General features: G+C 29.0%; 7 protein-coding genes across 7 annotated transcripts; all 7 read left to right on the top strand.

Moving 5' to 3' along the window:
* The first annotated feature begins 810 nt into the window (after positions 1-810).
* LOC126686931 (glutathione S-transferase U7-like) lies at positions 811-2,398 on the top strand. The gene is made up of 2 exons (XM_050381236.2): positions 811-1,248; positions 1,952-2,398. The coding sequence occupies exons 1-2, from the start codon at positions 937-939 to the stop codon at positions 2,306-2,308; spliced, it is 669 nt and encodes a 222-aa protein (XP_050237193.1). The 5' UTR covers positions 811-936; the 3' UTR covers positions 2,309-2,398.
* Positions 2,399-5,940: 3,542 nt separating this feature from the next.
* LOC126686925 (elongation factor 1-gamma-like) lies at positions 5,941-9,012 on the top strand. The gene is made up of 8 exons (XM_050381230.2): positions 5,941-6,070; positions 6,160-6,194; positions 6,386-6,535; positions 6,609-6,669; positions 6,758-6,810; positions 6,916-7,017; positions 7,818-8,328; positions 8,470-9,012. The coding sequence occupies exons 2-8, from the start codon at positions 6,186-6,188 to the stop codon at positions 8,847-8,849; spliced, it is 1,266 nt and encodes a 421-aa protein (XP_050237187.1). The 5' UTR covers positions 5,941-6,070; positions 6,160-6,185; the 3' UTR covers positions 8,850-9,012.
* Positions 9,013-11,684: 2,672 nt separating this feature from the next.
* On the top strand, positions 11,685-13,099 carry LOC126686930 (glutathione S-transferase U7-like). Its single transcript, XM_050381235.2, has 2 exons — positions 11,685-12,080; positions 12,427-13,099. Exons 1-2 carry the CDS (start codon positions 11,769-11,771, stop codon positions 12,784-12,786), a joined length of 672 nt encoding a protein of 223 aa, XP_050237192.1. The 5' UTR covers positions 11,685-11,768; the 3' UTR covers positions 12,787-13,099.
* Positions 13,100-16,166: 3,067 nt separating this feature from the next.
* Positions 16,167-17,266, top strand: LOC126686928 (probable glutathione S-transferase). Its single transcript, XM_050381233.1, has 2 exons — positions 16,167-16,527; positions 16,649-17,266. The coding sequence occupies exons 1-2, from the start codon at positions 16,216-16,218 to the stop codon at positions 17,006-17,008; spliced, it is 672 nt and encodes a 223-aa protein (XP_050237190.1). The 5' UTR covers positions 16,167-16,215; the 3' UTR covers positions 17,009-17,266.
* Positions 17,267-18,399: 1,133 nt separating this feature from the next.
* On the top strand, positions 18,400-19,812 carry LOC126686929 (glutathione S-transferase U7-like). Its single transcript, XM_050381234.2, has 2 exons — positions 18,400-18,763; positions 19,153-19,812. Exons 1-2 carry the CDS (start codon positions 18,452-18,454, stop codon positions 19,510-19,512), a joined length of 672 nt encoding a protein of 223 aa, XP_050237191.1. The 5' UTR covers positions 18,400-18,451; the 3' UTR covers positions 19,513-19,812.
* Positions 19,813-20,057: 245 nt separating this feature from the next.
* LOC126686636 (glutathione S-transferase U7-like) lies at positions 20,058-20,964 on the top strand (the record flags this gene model as incomplete). The annotated part of the gene is made up of 2 exons (XM_050380774.1): positions 20,058-20,363; positions 20,755-20,964. Coding segments are annotated over 2 exons (396 nt in total), but the record flags the coding sequence as incomplete, so codon positions are not given.
* Positions 20,965-25,567: 4,603 nt separating this feature from the next.
* LOC126686933 (glutathione S-transferase U7-like) lies at positions 25,568-26,509 on the top strand. The gene is made up of 2 exons (XM_050381237.2): positions 25,568-25,934; positions 26,074-26,509. Exons 1-2 carry the CDS (start codon positions 25,626-25,628, stop codon positions 26,422-26,424), a joined length of 660 nt encoding a protein of 219 aa, XP_050237194.1. The 5' UTR covers positions 25,568-25,625; the 3' UTR covers positions 26,425-26,509.
* The last annotated feature ends 570 nt before the right edge of the window (positions 26,510-27,079 follow it).

The raw sequence follows: 27,079 nt of genomic DNA, 5'->3' as shown, positions 1-27,079 counted from the left end.
TATAAATCATGACAAATAATAAAATTGTAAACCACGTGAAGCGCACGTGCATAGCAAACTAGTAGCATAAAATTTAATTTGTAAGGCATAATGACAAGGCACGAGTAAAAAATTTCATTATAGTTAAATCTTTAATTATTAATTATTAATGATTTTAATTTTAGTTATAATTAAAATAAAATAAATCAAAATAGTTGAATGGATTTAACTACAATTAAAAAACACATTATAATTGATAAAATTTGAACAAAATTGAGATTCTTGTCATACAGTTACATTTATTAGATATTAGATTAATTTATAACTGAGTCTAGTGCCGATCAAAATACTATTAAATTCATATTTCATTTGATTCTAAATTTAAAGTTCAATATTTAACTCGAATTAGATTAAATTCTACTTTAAAAATTTGAATTTAACTCGAAACAATAATTGAAAACCGATCTTGACTAAACTTAATTAGTTCTATAAGAAATATAAATTAAATTCTAATATAAAATAAAACTATTATTATAAATATATAATTAAATTAAATAATTTTTCACTAAATTTGATTAAATTAATGAGTTTATCGAGTCGAATAGTTTTAAAGTTAAATTAAATTCGGTTATTAGCTCATTTAGTTCGATTCAAATTCGACTAAGAAAATATTGAATCAATTTTTAAATAATATTCAAATCAAATTTGAAAAGTAGGGCTTAAAATGAAACTTCCAAGAATAAGACTAGTTGGACTTTGGGATCATCAAATTATACAAAAACTTTTTGGAATTCAACCAAGTGGGGATTACACAAACTATACAAAACATAACCTGTCTATCAAGAAATATCTTTTCAAGTTATATAAAAGATTGATCATAAACATAGAAAAAAAAATTAAAATAATACATCATTTTTTTTATTGGTGATCAAGTTATATACTAAAATTTAGTCAAAAATGGGAGACGAAGTGAAGCTAATTGGCGCATGGGCCAGTCCATTTAGTCAGAGAATAGAATTAGCACTTAAGCTTAAAGGGATACACTATGAATACATTGAAGAAGATCTCTCGAACAAGAGTTCTTTGCTTCTGAATTCAAACCCAGTTCATCAGAAAATTCCTGTGCTGATACACAATGGAAAACCAGTTGCAGAATCGCTCGTTATTCTCGAATACATCGAAGAAACTTGGAAAAATAATCCGATCTTGCCTAAAGATCACTATGATAGAGCCACGTCTCGCTTTTGGGCTAAATTCGTAGATGAAAAGGTAAATTTTAATACTATTGTGCATTTAATTTTGACATAATAATTTTGAAAGTATAAATTAATATTTTCCGCTTTGATCAATTCTAACTAAATTGTATAATTTTTTTATCTAAATTGTTTAATTTATTAATTATTAACTGATATGATTTTTTTTATTTCAATTGTAATTAAATCTACTCAATTGAATCAATTAAACTTAATTTTATTCAAATGGCAGCCACCAAATGATTGCTTTTTTCTTGAAAAGATTTGGCTACTGGCTTCTCAAATAATTTAATTGGACATATTTGACAATTATTAAAATAAATTTCTTAAAACCAATAGTATAATCAAAAAAATTATTTTTTTATTCATTTTTTTTTGCATACTTACCATGAATATAATTTGGCTAAAAATTTCCCGCTGAAATAAAATTATACATATATGATAAGTTTTTAAAAAGGAATTAGGAAAACCCATTAACGCATGGTTCAAATAAGAAAAAACTAATTGACATGTATTAATGTTTCATCGGAAAATCTCTATTGAAAATCTCTTTGTAATTTTTATTATTATCAATGAAAGTTTTTAGCCTTCGGAAAAAAGAAGAAGCGTAGTTCGGTTATCAAATTGAAATGAAGTGATAGTTTGGACTACTTGCGAATCAATTATTCATAATACCTATGATCTAATTAATTTGCATTGGAATCTTATTTATTATGCAGATAGTGCAAATTGGCACCAAATTTAAAACTGCAAAAGAGGAGGAAATAGAACAGATTTATGAAGAACTTATTGAGAATCTTAAAATTATTGAGAAGGAATTGAAGGGAAAACACTTTTTCGGAGGAGATCGCATCGGATTCTTAGATATTATTATATTTTTCATAGTCTATTGGTTCCAACTTCGACAAGAAGTTAAGCAAATAGAGTTTATCACCAAAGAAAACTTGCCAGATTTATGCAATTATATGCAAAAGCTTTATGAAATTGATGTGGTGAAGGAAAGCTTACCTCCCAAAGAAAAACATTTAGGTTTTGTTAGAGCTCTTTTTCAGTCTGCCAAATATGTTTCAAAATAAAATGTCACCCATCATTATGTAGTTCAATCTTCATGTATTTTATTATGTATTTTCTTATTTGATGAATTAAATTGTTGGTCTCTTGTTAAATTGTGTATAAGTTCATTTTTATTCTAGATAAATTATTTTAAATTTTTCAAATAAAAATAATTTGATATGTACTAATCTGTGACAATATATTATTTTATATGGAGTCATATTTGGTGGCGAGTGGCAACTCGCATAGCATCATACACAACAACAAATTAATAAATTAGGGCCATAATATCCATATATGCTACGATGTGTTTTATCCTACTAAAATTCTTATGCTATTATATCCATCAAGTAATCAGATACTTTTGGTGGGATCAGAAGAACAATGAAAGTAAACTAAGTTGGATTTAATGGACTAAAATATACTGTAAAAAAATGGGAAGGTGGTTTTGATTTTAAAGATTTAGAAAATATTCAATCAAACTCTCTTGATAAAACAATTCTAGCGCATAATGCATAATGCAAAACGTAAAATTCCTTTTATAGAAAGTCTATCAAAGCGAATATTTTTCTAACTCTACAATCCTCCAACGCCAACTAAATGGGAGACTATCTTGGGGATGGAGGAGTTTAATTTGGGTTCGTGAACTTTTTTTTCTGGGTCTACGTTGGTGAATCAACAATGTCAACTCTTTACGATGTCAAACTGAGCCATGGCTTCCGGGTAAATTTCCAGTCACACCAAGATTAACTTCAAATAATATTAATATGCCCACATATATTTTTTTTTTGTCAGAAGATGGTTTCATCTATAGATTAGAAAACGACTACGAGAGTCTCAAATCTAGCCACGTAAATGGGACTAGAAAATTACAATATAGAGGCTATTTGACTACATAATGTGTCAGCCAAAATAAAATACCAAAAATCTAGATCTAAAAATAAATCTAGATAAATAGGTATAAATTTATAAATCTAAAAATTACAACAAGAAATCCTTAGATTTACACATATCGTCGGGAGTAATATTCAAGCTGTAAAAATTAAATTTACAAACTAATCTTGCAAAAGGAAACACAAGAAAATTCAAATTTTGTCGGCGCTTGTTCTGATCGGCTTCTAAACAAAGAACCACCAAGCGATTGAAGGATGCAAAATTCGGATTATAAGTGTTAAGATTTCATGTTGAAATCAAGAGCAAATACCTTGTAAAGCTTTCCATTTGAAGAAGAATGACCCATTTAGGGTGAATAAAAACCCATATAGGGTAGATGAAACCATAAGGGAGAAGAGAATAAAAAGATAAAGACATAGATATATGGGGATACCATTTATTTATTGAAAGATAGAGAAATTTAAAAGGCGGGGAGGTGATTTTTGACCAAAAATTGGTCAAAGAATCACCTCCCATGAGATGTGCGGCGGGTGGAGCTTTAGGGTTTGTGGGGGGAGCAGTTTGAGAGAGTATGCCCACATATATAGCTAAGCTTATAAAGGCAATATTAATATATCCACATATATAGTTGAGCTTATAGACCAATCTCTACGAATTGGAAATCTGATTTAGTAATGCAACTTTTTTCACATGGAAGATGCAAAAAAAATTTAGCTCTGCCTCTTCCATACTAGCCTCACCTTGATAAGCTGATTTGGCATTATAACCAAAATAGAAATTATCCAGTCAAATCAGATTATTACATTGTATTACATATTGGCTATAAAGAATACTAATCTCTACTTTCACAATACACCAAATCTAATTGGAAGCAACTGTGGCAGCAGGCAGAGGAAGGACAATTTAGTAGAATATTAAACTATGATGCGACTGTTGATAATAATGGACAACTAGGTTTCATTGGTATTATGGCAAAGGATGAGAATCATATACCAAAAGGTAAATTTTCAGCAACATTTCAATATTTTTGTGAAGTAATGAATTAGGCTCATTCTAAGGGCGTGAATAAAGTTATATTTGAAGATGATACTTTCCAAGTATCAACGATCATCAACTCTAAAAACTGCAACATCGCTTTTCTACAGAGTATTTGCGAAGATATCTAATATCTTCAACAAGCCTTCATATCAACTAAATTTCTATTTGTCCTGCGTAACCAAAATACCGAAGCGTATAATTGGGCGCAACAGGCCAAGAAATCCAGTATTCACTGATTTAGTTGTCCTTTATTTTTATACTTCGGTATCTTTGTAACACTTATCCGTTTAATATATTTATCTCTATTAAAAAATAAAAAACTAGTGACGAAATCTTTAGTTACCACAAGATTTTGGTCCTTAAATAATAACAATGACATATGAAATTTTAAAGAGCAAATTACTCTAAAACTCCTCACGTTTGTCATAATTTAAAATTTACTGTCAAACTATTCGAAACCTTAATTTCAATTTAGAAACGATTTGATACCTTAATTTCAATTATGCAAACGATTTGGTACCTCATTTTCAAACGATTTGGTACCTCGCATTTCATTCAGTTAACGATTTAGTACTTATTTTTAACAGAAGGGCCTTATAGTTAATAAAAGGCTTAATCACCAAAAAAAACCTCACCTTTTAGCCCCTTTTCAGTTGCACCCTGACGTTGCAATTTTGTCAGTTGCACCCTAATTCGCACCTTTGGGTTTTAATTCCACCCTCAAAATCAAATTTGACTTTTTTCACTTGAAAAAAATTTTTTGTTCAATTTTTTTGTGGATTATGATAAACGTGAAAGGTTTTAGAATAATTTGTTCAATTTTAAAATCGTCAAATATTTTTTGTTGTGTCGGGAATCGTAAACGACAAATCGTTACAAAGCCTTTTTGCACAACATATGGGCTTACAATGGGTAACTATTGGATCCAGATTTTAAACCCATAAACCCAACCCATAAGAATATGCCAAGAATAAAAAAAAGGGAAAAGTTGAAAAATACTTGATTTTGTTAAAATAATCTCAAAAATACTTATGTTCGTTTTTATTTGCGGACAATACTTACAAAAGAAAATAAATTGCACCTAGCACTTGATTTAATAAAAACATTAAATCTAACACTTAAAATCTTATTTTTCTAAACCCTAAACCCTAAATTATACTAAACCTTAAACCCTAAATCATGCTAAAGCCTAAACCCTAAACCCTAAAACCTAAACCCTAAACTCCAAACTCTAAACCCTAAAACATGCTAAACCCTAAATCCTAAATTTTAAATCTTAAATCCTAAACCCTAAATCATGCTAAACCCTAAATCCTAAATCATGCTAAACCCTATATCCCAAATCTTAAACCTTAAACCCTAAATCATGCTAAACCCTAACCCTAAAATCATAAACCCTAAACCCCTAAAATCCTAAAATCTAAATTCTAAATCTTAAAAAAATGGAGTTAAATGTTGGATGAATAAAAAAATGAAGTTAAATGTTGGACGAAATAAAAAGGTTGGGTTAAGTGTTGGATGAAATAAAAAGGTGAAATCAAGTGCTGGATGAAATAAAAAGGTGAAATCAAGTGCTAGATGAAATAAAAAGGTGAAATCAAGTGTTGACAGAAAAAAAAAAGATGCTCAAGTATTTTTGGAATTATTTTTGATAATCAAGTGCTGAGTCTAATTTCCTCTAAAAAAAAAACAGAAAAAAAAACAAATAAAGAGATACCCAATTTGGCCTTTGTGGAGTCTACAAAAACCCTAATTCACTTTAAGCTTACCTCTCTTTACCTCATCAGCTCCCGTCACTTCTAACTCTCTGTATCAGTGCTTTAGCTCGCGGAAGATCGCTCCAAACCCTAACAGTACGGCCATTTCTCCGATTTTAGCTTCTTTTTTATATCAATCTGTTTTAATTGTTATATGATTTAATTTTGTTTTGTTTTTATTTCAGATCTGAAATTGGAGCTCCGTTAAGCCATGGCTCTGGTGAGTTTGATTTAAATTCGAATCTATTGATATTGTTTTGACTTTGATATATAAATTGATGTTGCAATTTGATTTATATTCAATTCATTAAAATGAAGTTGGAAAGTTTGCTGTTATTGTTGATGATAATGATGCTATATAGTTTATATATCTTGCTAATTTTGTCATTACAATGCTGTTATTGTTTGTAGGTATTGCACGCATCGAACAATAACAAAAATGCCTACAAGGCACTTATTGCAGCAGAGTACTCTGGTGTGAAAGTTGAGCTAGCTGCGAATTTTGAGATGGGTGTCTCTAATAAGACTCCTGAATTTCTCAAGATGAATCCTATTGGCAAGGTATACATGTCGTCTTACCAAATTTTGTGTCTTTGGAAAACAGAATCTTATTTGAAATTCCTTAATGTTACAGGTTCCTGTCTTGGAGACTCCAGATGGACCTGTATTTGAGAGCAATGCTATCGCTCGTTATGGTGAGATTCTAATGTTGTTTATGATGTATTTACGGATGTCTTTCGAATGATTGAATTTAAAGCTTTAGTCTTTTGTTTGTTAATGTAGTTGCCCGCTTGAAGAATGACAATCCACTATGTGGTTCCTCCTCAATCGATTGTGTAAGATCTTTAGATAAACTCGTTGCTATCATCTCTACTCTTTGGAATAAAGATGTGTTTCTTTCTTATGTGATACTTATGTTTCTTGTGTGGTTGTGTCTTTAGGCCCATATTGAGCAATGGATTGATTTTTCAGCATCAGAGATTGATGCCAATCTTCTAGCTTGGTTTAAACCCAGAATTGGTCGTGCACCATATCTTCCTCCTGTGAGTTACCTTCTGGCTGTTGCAGTTCTATCACACATTTGTTTTTTTGTATTGTTTCGTTTATTTAATTGTTTGTGTTCGGCGTTTGCAGACCATAATTCTTATCAATAATGTGAATAATGTTATGTTGCGTTCATTAAGATAATGAGTCCGGATCATATTTTAAAGATGAATTCCATCCTGTTTTTCTTGATGTATTTGCATAGGATGACATTGTAGAGTTTATGGACTGATTCAAATTACTTGAATTTGCTTTAGGTATCAAAACATGTTTTTTCTTAAATTTGTTTATGTTATATATGTGCAACCTTTATCTCGTTTCCAAGGAAGTCGTATCCATATTTTGAGAATGTACTGCAGTAGTACAAATTTATCCTGTAGGTATTCTGTACACTCTTTATTTTAAAAGTCAGGCCCTTGTCTTTGTTCTTATGTCCATACCTCGGCAGATTTGTATTTAGAAATTTATTTCTTATCATGTATGCTATATTGTATTTTCAATACTTGCTATTATTTATTGGTTATTGAATTCATTTCCACATACAATTCTTTGAATTTCACGTGTTATTGAAATAATTTCTTGATGTTTAAACCTTATTTATAAAGCTATACTGTTCTTCCCTTCATTGTTTTATATACACATTCTTCAAACTCATTTTCTTAACGAGATGTTATCAAAGAAAAGAAAAGTTATTGGGTTTTAAAACTAAGTAACGAGAAATGTGATTATGAAAAATTATTTGTGTTGTATTTCTTGTATATTCAATTGCTATCCGACTTATGAAACTTTCTGGATGAAGGCCGAGGAAGCTACAATTGCTGCATTGAAGAGAGCATTGGGTGCTTTAAACACTTACCTTGCCTCAAACACCTTCTTGGTTGGGCATTCTGTTACATTGGCTGACATAATCATGACATGCAACCTTTATTTGGGATTTAATCGTCTCATGATTAAGAGCTTTACTTCAGAGTTCCCTCATGTCGAGAGATACTTTTGGACAATGGTTAACCAACCAAACTTCAAAAACATTATCGGTGAAGTCAAGCAGACTGAATCAGTTCCTCCCGTCGAGTCTGCAAAGAAGCCTGCCAAAGAATCTAAACCAAAGCCCAAGGAGGAACCAAAGAAAGAAGCCAAAAAGGAGAAAGCGGCACCAAAGCCCAAAGAAGATGAGGAGGAAGATGTAGAGGCACCAAAGCCCAAAGCTAAGAATCCTCTTGATTCACTGCCTCCAAGTAAGATGGTACTGGATGAGTGGAAGAGGCTTTACTCTAACACCAAGACCAACTTCCGTGAGGTTGCAATTAAAGGTAATCTTTTTCATCTCATGACTCGTATATTTCCCCTTGCTTGCTTTTCGATTATCATGTTTGTTTGTAGTTCATTCCATTTGCTATAATCGCTGGCAGAAGTATAATCTTTGATGGTTTGTTATTTCTGATGTGCCCTAGGATTCTGGGATATGTATGACCCTGAGGGATATTCACTATGGTTCTGTGACTACAAATACGATGAGGAGAATACCGTGTCATATGTCACTCTAAACAAAGTCGGTGGATTCCTGCAAAGGATGGATTTGGCTCGCAAGTATGCCTTTGGTAAGATGCTTATAATCGGCACAAATCCTCCTTACAAGGTGAAGGGATTATGGCTTTTCCGTGGGCAAGAAGTTCCTCAATTTATTATCGACGAGTGCTATGACATGGAGTTGTTCAACTGGACAAAGGTTGACATCTCCGATGAAGCTCAAAAGGAGCGCGCCAGCCAGATGATTGAAGATGCTGAACCTTTTGATGGAGAGGCACTTTTGGATGCCAAGTGCTTCAAGTGAAGCAACTAATTTCTCATAAGTTATCTATTTTTGTTGTGTCCTTTAACTTTTTAATTTTTTTTTGTTCCCAATGCGTAGTGAGCTTTGTATTCTCTTGTTTTAGACAGAAACGTTCTAGCATTTTGTGATTTGAGTTGCATAGTATTACGGTCTTTTGCTTTTATGCCCATGACTTGGTATGCGCAGATGGCCTGCATTAAGGTAAGGTGTTTATCCGATATTTTTTTTATGAAAATCAATTTCATAGTATTTAGTGAAGAGGATACTATTTTCTTTAAGATAAATGAAGGATATCATTTCCAGGCTCTAAAGATGAATTCCCCAATGTGATATAATTTGAAAGTGTATGAATTGAATTTTGTAGCACATGCTTCTTATTAGTGGAAATAATTCAAAGTTCTATTTGGCAATGCCTTTAATCAACATATATTAGCCATCTGGAGTCTCCCTGCACTCATTTCTGGGTTGCTAAGTTTAGTTATCCCCTGGTGATGCGTTTTCGAGTTTTTTTTAATAAACTAAGGTGTGCAAGGTTGGTTCCTCGTATGTTTGTTTGGAGTTTTCTTTAAGGGTGTCTGTCTTCGAGTGAGAATGAGGTTGTTCATGGAATTTGTGCGAGGTTTAGGATATCAGTGTAGGAGTTTTTGTGAGTCGGGGTTGATTGAGAATAGTACGAAAAAGGGGGATGGGGGTTTAGCTGAGATGTGTTTTATTGAGAGTTTTTATGTTTATAATGTTGTTTGCATTGTTAAAGAGATATAAATTGATTCATAGTTTTGATGTCCAAAATGGTTTATTAGTTATATGATAGTTGAATGCATTTGAGTATTGAGTTTGTATATAAGGTATGGAAGTAATATTGAAGCTATTAAACTGTTTGATGAAAATTCTCATCCAACTCTGAGAATTGCTGCTGCTTCTGATAAAAAATTAATTGACAATTCTGTGGATACTAAGGTCTATCTCCAATAACCTAATTTACATCTCTAATAACTTTATGGCTTAATTATTTAAAAATCACCCACCTGAACTTTTTTTTCGTTTATATCCTGAACTAGGAAAAAATTCATTTATACCCTGACGTATGTGTTTATGTTTCACCTCTACCCCGAGACACTAAATTAACCTCTTTTCATTTAAAAAAAAGTTTAAAATAGTCCTTCATTTAGAGAAAAATTCATTTCTAATTAAAACTCTAATTAGCTTAGGTTAAAAATGAAGAACTATTTTAAACTTTTTTCTTAATGAAAAGAGGTTAATTTAGTGCTTCGGGGTAGAGGTGAAACATAAATACATACGTCAGAGTATAAATGAATTTTTTCCTAAATCAGGGTATAAACGAAAAAAAAGTTCAAGGTGAGTGGTTTTTAAGTAATTAAGCCTAACTTTAAATAGGTGATTTATCATCAAATTCACTCCAATGAAAAATCACCTTTTCCTACACTAAAAGGATATCTTTTCCATTTTTAATATTTTAATCTTTTTTCAACTTTAATATTTATACATTTTTATGAATTAACCATAAATTTTATTTTTGTTATATATTAGTCCAATTACTATATATAATATTGATTATATTTATAAAATAAAATATTATTAAATAGTTTTTATTATAAAAATTTAGTTTTTATTAAAATTATTAATATTGGCGGATTTGATATAGATTTGCTAGATTATTGATGTAAAATATGTTCTATTTCGTTATTATGTAATATCATACTCTCTCCTTCCCAATAGAGTTATTCACTTTGAAAAAAAAATTGTCTCAAAATTCTTGTCCACTTTCAAAAAGTAGCTAATTTGTACACTCGATTTTTCTATGTTACCCCTATTTAAAATCCATTAATGAAAGTAAAATATTATTAAATATTTTTTATTATAAAAATTTAGTTTTTATTAAAATTATTAATATTGGCGGATTTGATATAGATTTGCTAGATTATTGATGTAAAATATGTTCTATTTCGTTATTATGTAATATCATACTCTCTCCGTCTCAATAGAGTTATTCACTTTGAAAAAAGATTGTCCCAAAATTCTTGTCCACTTTCAAAAAGTAACTAATTTGTACACTCAATTTTTCTATGTTACCCCTATTTAAAATCCACTAATGAAAGTAAATTGCAAGTGGATTATATATTAAATAGGGATATGACAAGAAAAGTAAGGAAGAATTTATAAAAAACATAAATAATAATTGCTTTTTTTAAACTGTGTGATAAAGGTAAAGTGATAACTCTATTGGGACGGAGGGAGTAATATGTTTTGTTTTTAGGTTATCGACTCATAAATGTTTTATTTAATGTGTCTTATAGAATTATTTATGTAATGTTTGTATGTTTCCATTTCGTACAATTATTGATGTAGTTTTTTTATATTATTGTTTCGTAAAATTATTTTTTTATAATGCTTTTATGTTAATTTTAGTAATTTATAAAAAAATGATCAAGATATTCATAAAAAAGGGCTTTTTATAAAAAGATCTATTTTCAGCTAAATGTTTGTAAAAATATGCTCTATTTTTTTTTTCAAATCTTTTTGTTATATCATTGGGAGCTTACTGGAAAATGAGATATTTTTGAAAAAAAATAAGTTAACAAAGAGTATTTTTACAACACCACCAATTTAAACCGTATTTTTGTAAAAACAATTTAAAAAAGAATGCAGAGTGTAATTTTACCAAAAAAAAAATCAAGTTTTTTTTAATTCAAATCAAAATATTCTATTCTTTTTTGATTTGAAAATTGAAGGCTCGAGTACTTCAACTTTCTCGTCATACCTTACGCCCAGCCGCCTAAAGACTTTTTCAATATAAATTTCTTATCAAGAAATCACTTTTCAGATTTCTGCTATAAAAGATTGATAAAAGTTGCATCATTCATTATATTCCTCATTATCAAGAATAAAATTTAGTCAAAAATGGCAGATGAAGTGAAACTACTTGGCAATTTTGCTAGTTCATTTAGTCATAGAGTAGAATTAGCCTTAAAGTTAAAAGGGATACAATATGAATACATAGAAGAATATCTCTCCAACAAAAGTTCTTTGCTTCTCACTTCAAATCCAGTTCATAAAAAAATTCCTGTGCTCATACACAATGGAAAACCAATTGCAGAATCGCTTGTTATACTCGAATACATCGAAGAAACTTGGGAAAATAATCCAATCCTGCCTAAAGATCCTCATGATCGAGCCATAGCTCGTTTTTGGGCGAAATTCGTAGACGAAAAGGTAAATATATATTATTATGCTTTTCTTTTTGCCTTCATATTCAAGAAAGTTCAAACATTTGCTGCTTTAGTAAATCTATTTAAATTTTTCTTTTTGTTGATTTGAATTCATATTAATCGTGATTAAATCTACTCAATTGCATCGATTAAACTTGATTTCGTTGAAGTGGCAGTTATCCGATTGATTACGTGGCTACTATTGATTGAACGCATTTGACTACTATTAAAATAGAAAATATTTAATTTCTTGATACAAAAATCCAAATTAAAATTTTAATTAGATTGATAAAAAAGGTAAATATTTAGAATTTTCCTGTGAATTTTGAAAAATTTAAATTATTATGCAGATCGTGAATTTTGCTCGCAAATTAATGATCGCAAAAGAGAAAGTCGAAATAGATGGGATTACAAAAGAAATCAGTGAGCATCTCAAGATTCTTGAGAATGAATTGAAGGGAAAAGAATTTTTTGGAGGTGATAGCATTGGATATTTAGATATTGTGGTATATTTTATAGTCTATTGGTTCCAACTTAGACAAGAAGTTATGCAGATCGAGTTTATTACCAAAGAGAAATTTCCAGATTTATGCAATTACATGGAAAGGCTTTATGAAATTGATGTGGTTAAAGAAAGCTTACCTCCCAAAGATAAATACATAGCTTATGTTAGAGCTGTTTTTGAGTCTGTCAAAAATGGCTCGAAATAAGGCCCCCTCGAAACAGGTGCAAAACCACAAAAAAACTTATATAAATTCTAGTTTGAGCTGCCGTTTGGACAGTTTTAAGAGAGTGATATTAGATTTATAGTGAAGCTCAGACTAGAGGGAAGTTACACTTACATAGTCGAAAGATCATATGATTACATATCATTTAGTTCGGGCTGAAAAAAAAATTTGTTTATGCTATTGACTCGAACTCTATTGTGTATTTCTATGTTATTCATTTTTTTTGGTTCTATCTTCATGTATTTAATTTATGTGTTTTATTTTATGAATAAAATTGTTGGCTTCTTGTTCAAAATGGGTATAGCTTGATATTTTGGACATCTTTTTATTTTGATATATTATATAAATTACAATAATCTGTTTTTTTAACACAATTATATCTTTACATCTGATATGAAAAAAATAAGAAGTAGAGAAAAAAGTTATCTTATCTGTTTTTCCATTTATTTTATATTTTTACTAATAATTCATTTATCATTTTATAGTTAATATAAAATAAATACAGTTCGATTCAAAAATGGCTGGAAAAAAAAACAGAATATAGTAAAATTGGATAAATCTAGTGATTTTAAAAGATTTGTCTATAACTGACACAAAACGTAAAGGTTTGGTATATTTTGGGATGTTACCATGTCAACTAGTTTGATGAGTTGGAAGTGACATGGACGATATGTAGGCAACAAATCCGGTTCGATAAAAAAATAAAAAAGAAGCAGAATATAGCAAAATTGACCAAATCTAGTAATTTTGAAAGGTTTGGTTATAACTGACACAAGACTTAAGGGTTTGACTATTTTTTGGTGATTAAGCCATTAATTTATATACGATGACATATAAATTTTAAAAAATATTTTTATTTTAAATTTTAATAATATTTTTATAAGTTATTGATGATGATAGGACTTAGAAAGAAAATGATAAAAAAAAATAAAAAGTATTTAAAGTTAGTCAAATATTTACATGTTATTACTTCTTGAAATGAAAGCTTAAAAAATATTATATAATTTAGCGTGCTTCATAAATTTATCACGAATTTTTAATTTTGGAAATTTTAAAATACCAACTTTTAATTTTTGGCAATTTCAAACTTTTAAAATAAATTTAAAATTTATGTTAAAATGCAAAACACGCTCATAATTTTTAAAACAATTAAAATATAAATAAATTTTTTAAATATTATATAAAATACATCACTCTTTATTTTAAATATAAGAAAAATATTTATATCTTTTTAAAAATTACTCCCTCCGTCCCAAATTGATAGGCACTATTTTGAATTTCTTTGTCCCAAATTATAGGCAGTAATTTATTACTTTAATATTTGAATTACATATATGTCCTCATTAATTACAATATATTACATTAAAAATAGAGTAAAACCCATTAAGAAATAAAGTCAACACTATATTAAATAAGGGCAAGTGTGGTATGTATTTATAGAATTGCTCATTTTGCATATATTTATTAAATTTCTTAATACTTGTGTTTGTCCTAAACTGCCTATCAATTTGGGACAGAGGGAGTAATATATTGTATGAGAGGTTAAATGGGTAAAAAAATAGGAGTTCAGATGTCTAATGCGGAAAATTCAGCTAAGGATCAAGTAGAACAAAATTTAAATTTATTTTGTCCATGTCAGTATACGTGCATTCACGTACAGTTTAAGAGTTAAATTGAATATATTGATATATTCAATATTTGATCAAGTTGTATTTTTATTTCTCTATTAATGAAATTTTCATTATTCTCAAAAAAAAAAAAAAGAGTTAAATTGAATAAAGTGAAAGTTGAGAGGTTCAATAAAAAAAATACTTATACAATTTCTAAAACTTGGCAAACAAAAAACATCGGAATAGATAAAAGAAGAAAAATCAACTGAGATTCCGTTAGTAGTGGAAAAAACAAAGTGATAATAAAAAAAACAAAGACAAATTGAATTCAGAATTAGAATTAGCCCTGCATCATCTGTAACTTAATGAGTTTTGGGATTTTAATTTCATATTAAATCTGCATATATAATTCGCACTGGACTATTTTATGATCGTGATTTGTCATGATGAACAAAGTGATAATAAAATTCAGGGTTAAAAATATATTAAATCTAGTAATCTCATTTGGAATAAATTGATGTGGTCATCAATGACGCACATAGCACATGGCTATTTATGGGAGCCCACATGGTAGATGTGGCCATTTATGGAAACCCATAAGGTAATTATTGGTGTTTCCATAAGTCTTTGTGGAAAAATTCTTATGAAGATTCGGTCTAACACGTTATCTGTAGACTAACCTATCACATTATGACACGTCATTAAAATGATGGCAATCTTATAAATTCGTTTTTTACTTATTTACACCTTTGAATAGTAATATTAGAAGATTGCCATCATTTTAATAATGTGTCATAATGTGATAGGTTTGGTCTACTGATGACGTGGTAGACCGAGTCTACCTAAGAATTTCTCGTCTTTATGATATGTGAAATTGATATTTTTGATATGTTTTTAAGATAATAAGTAGATTTGGTATAATTTAGTTTAACAGTGGGTTAATCAATTAAAAATGTCCTATTTTTAATTTTTTTTCAATTGTACTTTAACATAAGAAAATTCTCTTAGAACTCTTTCATTCATAGATTTTTTTCAATTGTATATTAAAATATTAAATTAACTTTTTTTCACATAAAAAAATTTAAAATGATATTTTATTTTTAATCTATATTTTAATTAAATATTAATATTATTAATAATATAAAAAATCATTCTTTCTAAATTATATCCAATAACTTTTTAAAATTAAAACAATAAAAATTTTCAATTTAGAGTACAACTGAAAAAAAAATTTAAAGATGGGGAAATTTTGAGAGGATTTTCCTACGTTAGGATGCAATCGAAATGAAATTTAAAGGGGGGCGAGTTTTGAGAGAGTTTTTCAACGTTAGAGTGCAATTAAAATAAAAATTAAAAATAGAGGGCTTTTAAATGATTAGGCTTCTAACAAAATTAACCTAAAATTGAGGGAAACCCTATAAAATACAAAATGGGAAATTCTTACCTAGTTCCGGTCCATGAATTTTCCATGCAACTTCCCAATGAGGTGTTAGAAAATCTAACATAATTTCTCCCTTTTTTTATTATTTTCTCTTTCTTCTCATTTCTCTAACACCTCATTGGATAGGTCCATGAATTTTTCATGGACCGGGTCTAGGTAAAAACTTCCCAAAATACAAAGTGTCAGAACATTGAATGCAAGCCAAGTTGGAATAAACTATAGAAGAGATAACGTCTTTATCAAGAAATCACTTGTAAGATTATTTTTTTTTTTTTGACTAAATCACTTGTAAGAATTTTTAGTATAAAAGATTGATCATAAAAATAGATTGAAAATTGTATAGTTAAGATTTAGTCAAAAATGGGGGACGAAGTGAAGCTAATTGGCAAATCGATTAGTGCATTTAGTCTGAGAATAGAAGTTGCCCTAAAATTAAAAGGGATCCACTATGAATTCATAGAAGAAGATCTCCTGAACAAGAGTCCTTTGCTTCTGAAATTAAATCCAGTTCATCAAAAAATTCCAGTGCTCATACACAACGGCAAATCAATTGTAGAGTCGCTTGTTATTCTCGAATACATCGAAGAAACTTGGAAGAATAATCCAATCCTGCCTAAAGATCACTATGATCGAGCCACAGCTCGTTTTTGGGCTAAATTCATCGACGAAAAGGTAAACATATAGTATTAAATTTTTTGGTTCGTAATATTTATGAGAGCGGTAAATATTTAAACTTTCTCTTGTTATTCACCGATCGTTTGTGAAATATTTGCATTGGAATTCTATTACGCAGATCGTGGCACTTTCCCGCAAATATCTTTTAGCAAAAGATGAGGAAATTGAGGAGATTTTAAAAGAAATCAGTGAGCATTTCAAGATTCTTGAGAATCAATTGAAGAGAAACGAACTTTTTGGTGGTGATGGCATTGGATATTTAGATATTGTAATTTTCTACATAATCTATTGGTACCAAACTGTACAAGAAGTTAAGCAGATGGACTTATTCATCACCAAAGAGAAATTTCCAGATTTATGCAATTACATGGAAAAGCTCAAGGAAATTGATGTGATTAAAGAGAGTATAACCCCCAAAGAGAAATTTCTAGACTATCATAGATTTGTTTTTGAGTTTGTCAAAAATCTTCCAAAATAAGAGCCTTTCGAAGTGAAAAAATTCTTAACTGAATATAGTTTTCCGCGTATGATTACGAACTATTCATTTATCGTATGACACATCAATTAATAACACATGTCATATAATAAATAAATGGTTTATAATGGTATATGAAAAATTAGGTTCACGTAAGTATTTTTTTGATTTACTGTTTATCTATAAAATGTCAATCAGTTTTTGGTTCTATCTTCATGTATTTCATTTATGTTTTATGAATAAAATTGTTGGCTTTATTCAGATGTGTTTAAGTTAATTCTTATTTGAGATAAATTATTTTATGTTTTTCATGTAAAAATAAGTTGATGTGATAATTAGTGATAATATATTTGTTGGCTATACTTTTATGTGAGATATTATATTAGATGATGACTAAAATGACCAACCATTTGATATTTTTAAAATATATTTTGAAGAGTCGTTGAGTTGTCATAAACTGATACTGATGTGGTCATCAATGACGCACATAGCAAATCACTCGAAAAAATAAAAAATGAGTTCAAATATATTTTTAATTTTTTAAAATAAAAATATTTGTTTAAGTTGTTTTTCATTTTTTAAAACTCTACTTTAAAAAATTAAATTAGAATTAAAATTTATAAGTAATTAAATTAAAATTTTATATTTTACTTTATTTAAAAGTAATCTGAATTATGGAGTTTGAATTGTAAGATTTAAAATTTATTACAATTCTTTTGTATTGTTTAAAAGGCTAAAAGTTGCTTTAGTCTATATGCCAAATATAAAAAAAGTATTTGAATTTTTTTTAATATAAAAAATCCAATTAAAAAATGGGTATAATTGAAATTTAAAATTTAGAGTAAATTGACGATTTTAAAAGTTTGAAATATAATCAAACAAAGTTTAAAAACTGAATATTTTTGAATGATTAAACCTATTAAAAATCAGAAGTGTATAACTTTTCATTTTCTGTAAAACCTGCCGGTCCTGGTCGGTTTTGAGAACTTTTGTTGAAATCATCCAAATTATGGAAATAAATATGAAGTGTTCATCACCAAGTTCACCACGTAGAATTGTGAACCATCCATTTATCGTGTGACACGTGGCGTAATTAATATGAACAACCAATCATTTAATGGCCTATTAATTAGAGGTTTTTTATTTAAAACATAAGGCTATTAAATGATTGGTTGTTTATATTAATTACGCTACATGTCACACGATAAATGGATGGTTTACAATCCTACGTGGTGAACTAGGTTCACACAAGAATTTCTCGTTCATCACTGACGTAGCTAATCACAATAAACAAAATACAAGAACTTTGAATTCAAATCAAGTTTGAATTAAACAAAATATCCACGAGATAACTTGTTTATCAAGAGAGAACTTGTTTATCAAGATATAACTTTTCAGATTTTTTTTATAAATGATTGATCAAGTTGTATAAAATTTAGTCATCAAATGGGAGACGAAGTGAAGTTACTTGGTGCATGGGCTAGTTCATTTAGTCATAGAATAGAACTAGCCCTTAAATTAAAAGGGATAAAGTACGAATACATAGAAGAAGATCTTTTCAACAAGAGTTCTTTGCTTCTAAATTCAAACCCAATTCATCAGAAAATTCCTGTGCTCATACACAATGGAAAACCAATTGCAGAATCGCTTGTTATTCTCGAATACATCGAAGAAACTTGGAAAAATAATCCGATCTTTCCTAAAGATCACTATGATCGAGCCACAGCTCGTTTTTGGGCTAAATTTGTAGACGAAAAGGTAAATATATATTATTAAGCTTTTCTTTTTGCCCTATAATGTTCAAGAAAGTTCAAACATTGGCTGCTTTTATTGATTTTTTTTAATTTTTGTTGGGAAGATTTAATTCCATTTATAATTAAATTTACTCAATTCAACTTGATTTTGCTGCAGTAACAGTCTATTTGATTGTCTCTTCTTGATTCAAGTTGATAGATCTTGCTACTGAATGCTCAAATATCCATTCAATTGAATGCATTTGACTATATTTAAAATAAAAAAAATTCAAATCATGATATAAAAAAGACCAATATTTTTGATAAAAGCGATAAATATTTAGATTTTCTCTTATCATTCACGGAATATTGCTTAGGAATTTGAAAAATTTACGTCGGAATTATATTATGCAGATCGTGCAATTTGCCCGTGATTTAATGATTGTGAAAGAGGAAGTCGAAATAGATGGTATTATAAATGAAATCAGTGAGCATCTCAAGATTCTTGAGAATGAATTGAAGGGAAAAGAATTTTTCGGAGGCGATAGCATTGGATTTTTGGATATTGTAGTATATTTTATAGTCTATTGGTTCCAACTTAGACAAGAAGTTATGCAGATTGAGTTTATTACCAATGAGAAATTACCAGATTTATGCAATTATATGGAGAGGCTTTATGAAATTGATGTGGTTAAAGAAAGCTTACCTCCCAAAGATAAATATTTAGCTTTAGTTAGAGCTGTTTTTGAGTCTGCCAAATATGGTTCAAAATAAGGGCCACTCGAACCAGGGGCGAAACCACCAAGAAACTTTGATACATTTTAATTCGAGTTTTCGTTCAGAAAAATTAATAAATATGGGATTTATAATAAAATCAAGACTAGAAGGATACACCGTTGATAGGTCAGATGGTCATATATGATTTAGTTCGGGTTGAAAATGATTTTGTTTACGGTATCGATTCAAAATCTATTGTGTATTCTATGTCATTCTTTTCTTTTGGTTCTATCTTCATGTATTTAATTTATGCGTGTCTCTATTTTATGAATTAAAATGTTGGCTTCTTGTTCAAAATGAGTATAACTAGATATTTTGGATAAGTAAAGGAGACGAATGTGGGACAAGTAAATATGAATATGCAAGTCATGTCATAATTACAACAAGCCAATGAGGATTTGCGATAGAGAATCTTTCATTTATTACTTAATTTTTTTATTATAATTTTTTCCACATGGCTAACGCATCATTGGTTTATTGTACGAATGACATGAAGCAACGGTTGCATGCAATAATTTTTCATATGCGACACATGAAAAATACATGAAGTGAATCTACTCGGCACATGGGCTGGTGGATATAGTCAAAGAATAGAACTAGCCCTAAAATTAAAAGGGATACAATATGAATTCATAGAAGAAGATCTGTTGAACAAGAGTTCTTTGCTTCTGAATTCAAACCCAGTTCATCAAAAAATTCCTGTGCTCATACATAATGGAAAACCAATTGCAGAATCGCTAATCATTCTCGAATACATCGAAGAAACTTGGGAAAATTATCCAATCCTGCCTAAAGATCACCATGATCGAGCCACAGCTCGTTTTTGGGCTAAATTCGTTGACGAAAAGGTAAATATTTTACCCTAATATACAAAAAAATTCAAACATTTGCTGCTGTTATTAAATCTAATTAAATTTATTATCTTGTTGGAAATGTTTTATTTCAGTTACAATCAAATCTACTCAATTGAATTTGTTTGTTGAAGTGGCAGTCTATTATTCTATTCGATTGTCTTTCCTTGATTCAAATGGATCATGGATAGATCTGGCTACTGACTACTCAATAATCTATCCAATTAAACTCATTTGACTACTATTGCAATAGAAAATTTCTAATTATGATAATATTGAAATTTTGACAAAATGATTTTTTATATCTACAATTTTGGTCATTTTATAAAATATATCTCAAGTACAGGTATGTTTTGCGTCAATATTGATGTTGTTTTTAATCTTCAAGAGAACAGATGCATCACAGAAGATGTGCTCAGTCGTGCATTCGAAGTTAGACTTCTTTAGAACGTTCAATAAATCTAGATTTTATTATTAGATCTAGTTTTAGTCTACAAATTTGGGTGACCCTTGGTGGTTAGTTTAGCCCTAGTCGATGACTGTATTTTTACAGCTCTCATCATTTTTTCTAGAATAATTGACTCAGTATGTTGAGAAACCGTTCATGTAATTTTCGTTATTATTAATGGAAATTTTAGCCTTTGTTAAAAAAAAATAAAATATATCTCTAAAAATATAATTTGGACATTCTCACCCGTCAATTTTTTTTTTACGAAATGAACAAATACATTCAAGTTCTGAGTTACATCATTTTTAGGATTTATTTTTATAATTTTTTTTATTTTATAAATGGTTTTTTACATAATTTGATCTTTAATAAGAAAGGGTTATTTGGGTGTATGTGTCTAAAGTAAATTTAAGTTGAAAATTTAATACCAGTTTGCATAATTGACGTGGTTATCACCAACGAGAAATTTCCAGATTTATGCAATTACATGGAAAAGCTTAATGAAATTGATGTGGTTAACGAGAGGTTACCTCCTAAAGAAAAATTTATAGCCTTTGTTAGAGGTGTTTTTGAGTATGTCAAAAATATTTCAAAATAAGAGCCATTCACTACTTAACCCATCTTCAGGTCACTGTACTTTTCATTTATTATTTATTTCATTTCTTATTTATTTTACTTTTTTTAATTAGTTTTTATACTTTTCATTTTTTATTTACTTGGTCCCCCTACAATTAAATTTCATAATGAAATAGATTAGGAACGAAATAAACAAAAAATGAATTTTTATAAAGGATTAAGTAAATAACAAATTTACATAGAATTCAGACGAAAATAGAAATATAAAGACTAAATAATAAAAAAAAAAGGTATAAGGACCGACTAAAAAAATCAAATAGATCAAAGATTAAGTAAATGAAAAATAAAAAGTATAGAGATGTGAGTATGAATTATGCCGTCCCTCAATGTATATTGTGTATCTATGAAATGTCATCCATTTTTGCGGTTCTATCTTCATGTATTTAGTTTAGGCTTAATTACTCAAAAACCCCCCACCTTTCACTTTGTTTTCGTTTATACCCTGACCTAGGAAAAATGTCATAAATACTACTGACCTTGTCATTATGTTTCGCCCGTACCCCAAATTTCAAAAAAAAGATGATTTCTTAAAAACAACTAAATTTAAGGGTTATTTTATACCTTTTTCTATTAAAAAATGTACAAACTAATACTTCATCTTTAAAAACGTTCAAATAAATCCTAAAATTAATTAATTTTTTAATTCAAATAAAATAAATAAATAAAATAACATAGTTTTATTAAGTCCTATTTATTACCGTAAAGGAGCTCGCACTGCTCCTTCCTCACATGGAGGAAGGAGCAGATCTGCTCCTTCCTCCATGTGAGGAAGGAGCAGCGTGCTCCTTCCTCATGGAGGAAGGAGCTGCGAGCTCCTCCTAGCGTCCTCCTTCCTCATGGAGGAAGGAGCTGCGAGCTCCTTCCTCCATGGAAGGAAGGAGAAGCTCCTCCTCCCATGGAGGAGGAGCTATTTTTTTTAATTTTTTTTTAAAAAAAAATTGAAAATAGATTTTAAAATTAAAGTACGGTATTATGTTGAAATTAATTAGTCTGATGTAAAAAAATTTACGGTTTTTTATTTTTAACAAATTATTGATAATTAATATAAATTAAATTATTATTATTAGTTGAATTTTTTAAAGAAGAAGGTGTTTTTGTATAATTAATAACATTGACGTGTAATTAGAATATATGCTAAAAATGAAGGATTATTTTAAACTCTTTTTCAAATGAAAAGAGATCAATTTAATACCTCGAGGGTACGGGCGAAACATAATGACAAGGTCAGTAGTATTTATGACATTTTTCCTAGGTCAGGGTATAAACGAAAACAAAGTGAAAGGTGGGGGGTTTTTGAGTAATTAGGCCTTTAGTTTATGAGTGTTATTATTTTATGAATAAAATTGTTTGTTTTATGTTCAAATGTATTTAAGTTATGTTTTAATTTCAGATAAACTATTTTAATTTTTCATATCAAAATAAGTTGATGTGATTATTAGCGATAATATAACTGTAGGATATACTTTTACGTAGTATATTTTTAGAGTATATTTCATCGGATCGATATATTGAACTGGAAAATAACGAGGCACCAACATCTAAAACGGAAACAATAATTTTAATTGGACACTGATAACCGCATCACATTGAATAATAACGGTTGTACCAGTGTGTTGGCAATATTTACTATTTTAAATATATGCTCAGATTTAATATAAATAAATTTTTGAAAATATAATTAGTGGTTGTATAGGCGTTAAAAAAATAGTAATTAAATAAAATTATCTTTTCATTCTGTTTAGGTTTTATACATGTAATTAAAATTAATTTGATATCTATATATATATGCTACTTGATAGAAAACCTCAGAATTAAATGTTTGATTAAGAATATGTATTTTCTATTTGCCATTCCAATCAAGATTGATTCATTATGCTAGTTTATCGTGTACTACATGTTTATATTGTTAAAAGTTTATTTCCAGCATTTATCGAGTTATTTATTTCCATTACTTCTAGTTGTTTTGTTTGTCATTGGCCGTATAATATAATTATATTCACACGATCGAGGTATACATATAAATCAATAAAACTAATAAATGGCAAGCCTCTCGAATTGTTTATGTACACGAACATGATCTTTTATTTTTTTTTATCTATAAGTCATTTTATTTAGAGAATTTAATTTTTTTAATACCATATTTATACTAAATTGCTCAACAATTTAGGACAGGATGAATATGGAAAACTTCACTTCCATTAATAAAAATAAAATGAAAATACTATCTCTGTTAGAATTGTCCACTTTTTTATTCATTTTTAGTAAATAATAATTACTAAAATTAATTTTTCTATATTGTTTGTATTGAAATTCAATTATGATATAATATTTATTATTATCTATCTAAATATATAAATTTATGAAAATGAATGATTATATTTATTAGTGATATGCATTAGATCAATCATGTTTGACCATATTTTAATATTATCATTTTTTTTGTTAATAGTAGGCACTTTCATTATTATTTTTTCCAATTTTGTTCTTTATGCTTATTTTCTCTATTAAATTTGTGATTTTTGGTGATTTATACATTTTATTCAGGATTTTCAATTTAGATTGTGGTGTATTGTAATGCCTAATTATCGTAAAATTTTGCTCAAGTTAATTTTTAGGTGATTCTATTTTGACAAACGGTTGCGAGATGCTAATGGGGACGACAGAAAGCTGATGGTCACGGGTGAAGGTGAAGGATGAAGAAAATAATGTAAATAAAAAAGGCAGAAAAGTCCTTAGTATTTTATTAATTAGAGTTTTAGTTAATCGAGATTAATTAGGATTTTAATTAAGATTAATTAGGATTAATTAGAGTTAAATTTTTTAATTAGACAATCCCACTTTTTATTTTGCCAGAAGAGTGAAACCGAGCGGTTTTTGCCAAATTTGGAGTAAAAATGATCCAATTTTTATAAATTTGGACTTATTTAATATTTTGTGTCAAAGTTATGGGGTTGAATGATCATTTATTCTTAATTTTCCAACCTAAAATAGTGAAGAGTGGTTGAGTTGTCGTCCAATCACTACAAATTGGTGTTGTCATCCATGACGCATATACTAAATCACTCAAAAATCAAAATAGTCAAACTTACAAATGGGTTCATAGTACTAAGACAAATTAATACTCAAAATATCTCAAAAGGAAAAATAGTATTCAAAGTTTCATTTGATTCTATATAAATAAAATTTAAAAGGGCATCTTATATGATTTTACTCGTGATCTTTTCTATAAAATTTAGTTTAATTAAAAAATATTTTTTAAATATATAAAATTAGTCTAAAAATGCAAATAAACTTATAAAGTAGCACATCAAAATAAAAGATATAGACGAATGAGACAAGTTAAAGAATTTAATTGTTAATTGGAGTTCGTATTCTAAAATTTGAATTAATATTCAAACTAGGGTGGTTATCATTATTTTATGGTCCATATGATGTAATGTTCATTTAATCAATAGTTCAATTAGTAAATAAATAAAATTTAAACGCATAAATAATCTGAAAACTTATAAATACATTACATATAATAGAAAATAAAAAATAAAACAATTTTATGGTTTATCCAATATTTTAAAAACCGAACGGAATAGACGGCCAGACTGGATTAACCGGGAACTGGTCACCTGTCCTGTCTGATTTGGTGTAAAAATCTAATAGTAAAAAAACCGGCTATAAACCGGGTTAAACCGGAAAATCCGAGCTAATCTAGTAAAACCGGGCGAACCATGAACCCTCCATAAAACCGATTTGATCTCCAGTCCGTTTTTAAAAACATTAAATTTATCTATTTTAATAGTTTTTTTTCTTTTTGTGATATTTTTAGTTAAAAGAGGTCGAACCGTAATTATAACAACTTAAAACAGAAAAAAGAGAAAATCTTACCTTCCGTTCTAATCGATTAAACCAGCCGATCCAGTTCAATTTTTTAAACACTTCTTGGAATCATTCAAAGTAATATAAATGTTCAACCCTCATGCACGTAGCTAATCATTATAATATACAAATTGTCAGAACTTAATTTGAATTGAAGCCAAGTTGGAATTACATAAACTACACAAGATAACTTGTTTATCAAGAAATAACTTTTCTGATTTTAGTATAAAAGATTGATCATAAATATAGATAAGAAAAAAAAAGTTGTATTATCACTCAAATTATTCCTTAAAAGTTAGTCAAAAATGGGGGACCAAGTGAAGTTACTTGGCACATGGGCTAGTCCATTTAGTCATAGAATAGAACTTGCCCTTAAGCTCAAAGGGATACAGTATGAATTCATAGAAGAAGATCTCTCCAACAAGAGTTCTTTGCTTCTGAATTCAAATCCAGTTTATCAAAAAATTCCTGTGCTCATTCACAATGGAAAATCAATTGCAGAATCGCTTGTCATTCTCGAATACATCGAAGAAACTTGGCAAAATAATCCGTTCCTCCCAAAAGATCACTTTGATCGCGCTACAGCTCGTTTTTGGGCTAAATTCGTAGAAACGGTAAATTTTATATACTTTTCTTTGTGATCGTAATATGATCTAAAATATTTGTTGTTAATATTTTAATTTTGTTAATTATAGTCCGAATTTGAGACCTCGTAGGTGTGGATCTAATTCAAATTGAAATATTGAAATGCAGATCCTGCAAACTACACGAAACTATAGAACTGCAAAGGAGGAGGAAAGAGAGCAAATTTATAAAGAACTTGGTGAGCAACTTAAGACTCTTGAGAATGAATTGAATGGAAAAGAATTTTTCGGAGGCGAGAGCATTGGATTTTTAGATATCGTAATATTTTACATAGTCTATTGGTTCCAAATTCGACAAGAAGTTTTGCAGATCGAGATTATTACCAAAGAAAAACTCCCAATTTTGTGCAATTACATGGAAAAGCTTTACGAAATTGATGTGGTGAAACAATGTTTACCTCCGAAAGAGAAGCATTTAGCTTATGTTAGAGCTCTTTTTGCCAAACATTTTCCAAAATAAAAGCTACTTCAAGTCTATTGTATTATGTGATTCTATCTTCATTTGATCTTATTTTATGAATAAAATTGTTCTGTTTCTTGTTGAAGTAAGTATAAGCTAAGTTCAAATTGATTGAGCCTTTTTTTTTTGCTTGCTAAGGAAAGGCCAAGGCCAAAGATTACAACTCTCTACACATTTTAGTTATAGAGACACCAATAATATCATCCAAGATCAGATTCGAAATTCCGTCTTGCTTGTTCTCGTAAAGGACCAAGCCAAGCGAATGGGAGAAACCATAATTAGCCATGACAAAGTTGTTTGATTTAATTTTATAGTTAGGAAAACTACTCTAAAATTATTATATCTATCTCAGTAAAACTCTCAGCTAAATGATATCGAATAATTTCGATTATATTTTAAGTGGTTTATTGCGATAGTTTATAGTAAAAGGCTTTTTAAAACTGGCCGAATTTTCTCCACAAATAGCAGCACGGGGGCATGGTAACAAACTAACAATCGTGATAAGTTGAGGAGCTCTCTTCGTCTTGGATTATGAGCGTAGCAGAAAATTATTTGTGACCACGGGAAGTTCCATGGTCATGTGCAAACCGTAGTAGTTAGAGAAATGTTTGATATTTAAATTAAATAGTTGTTGGATGATTTTACATTCAGATGC

Source organism: Mercurialis annua, linkage group LG6 (assembly GCF_937616625.2).
Source record: "Mercurialis annua linkage group LG6, ddMerAnnu1.2, whole genome shotgun sequence".
NCBI lineage: Eukaryota > Viridiplantae > Streptophyta > Magnoliopsida > Malpighiales > Euphorbiaceae > Mercurialis > Mercurialis annua.
Note: the sequence above shows the minus strand (reverse complement) of the source record. Positions and strands in the feature narration are given on the sequence as shown.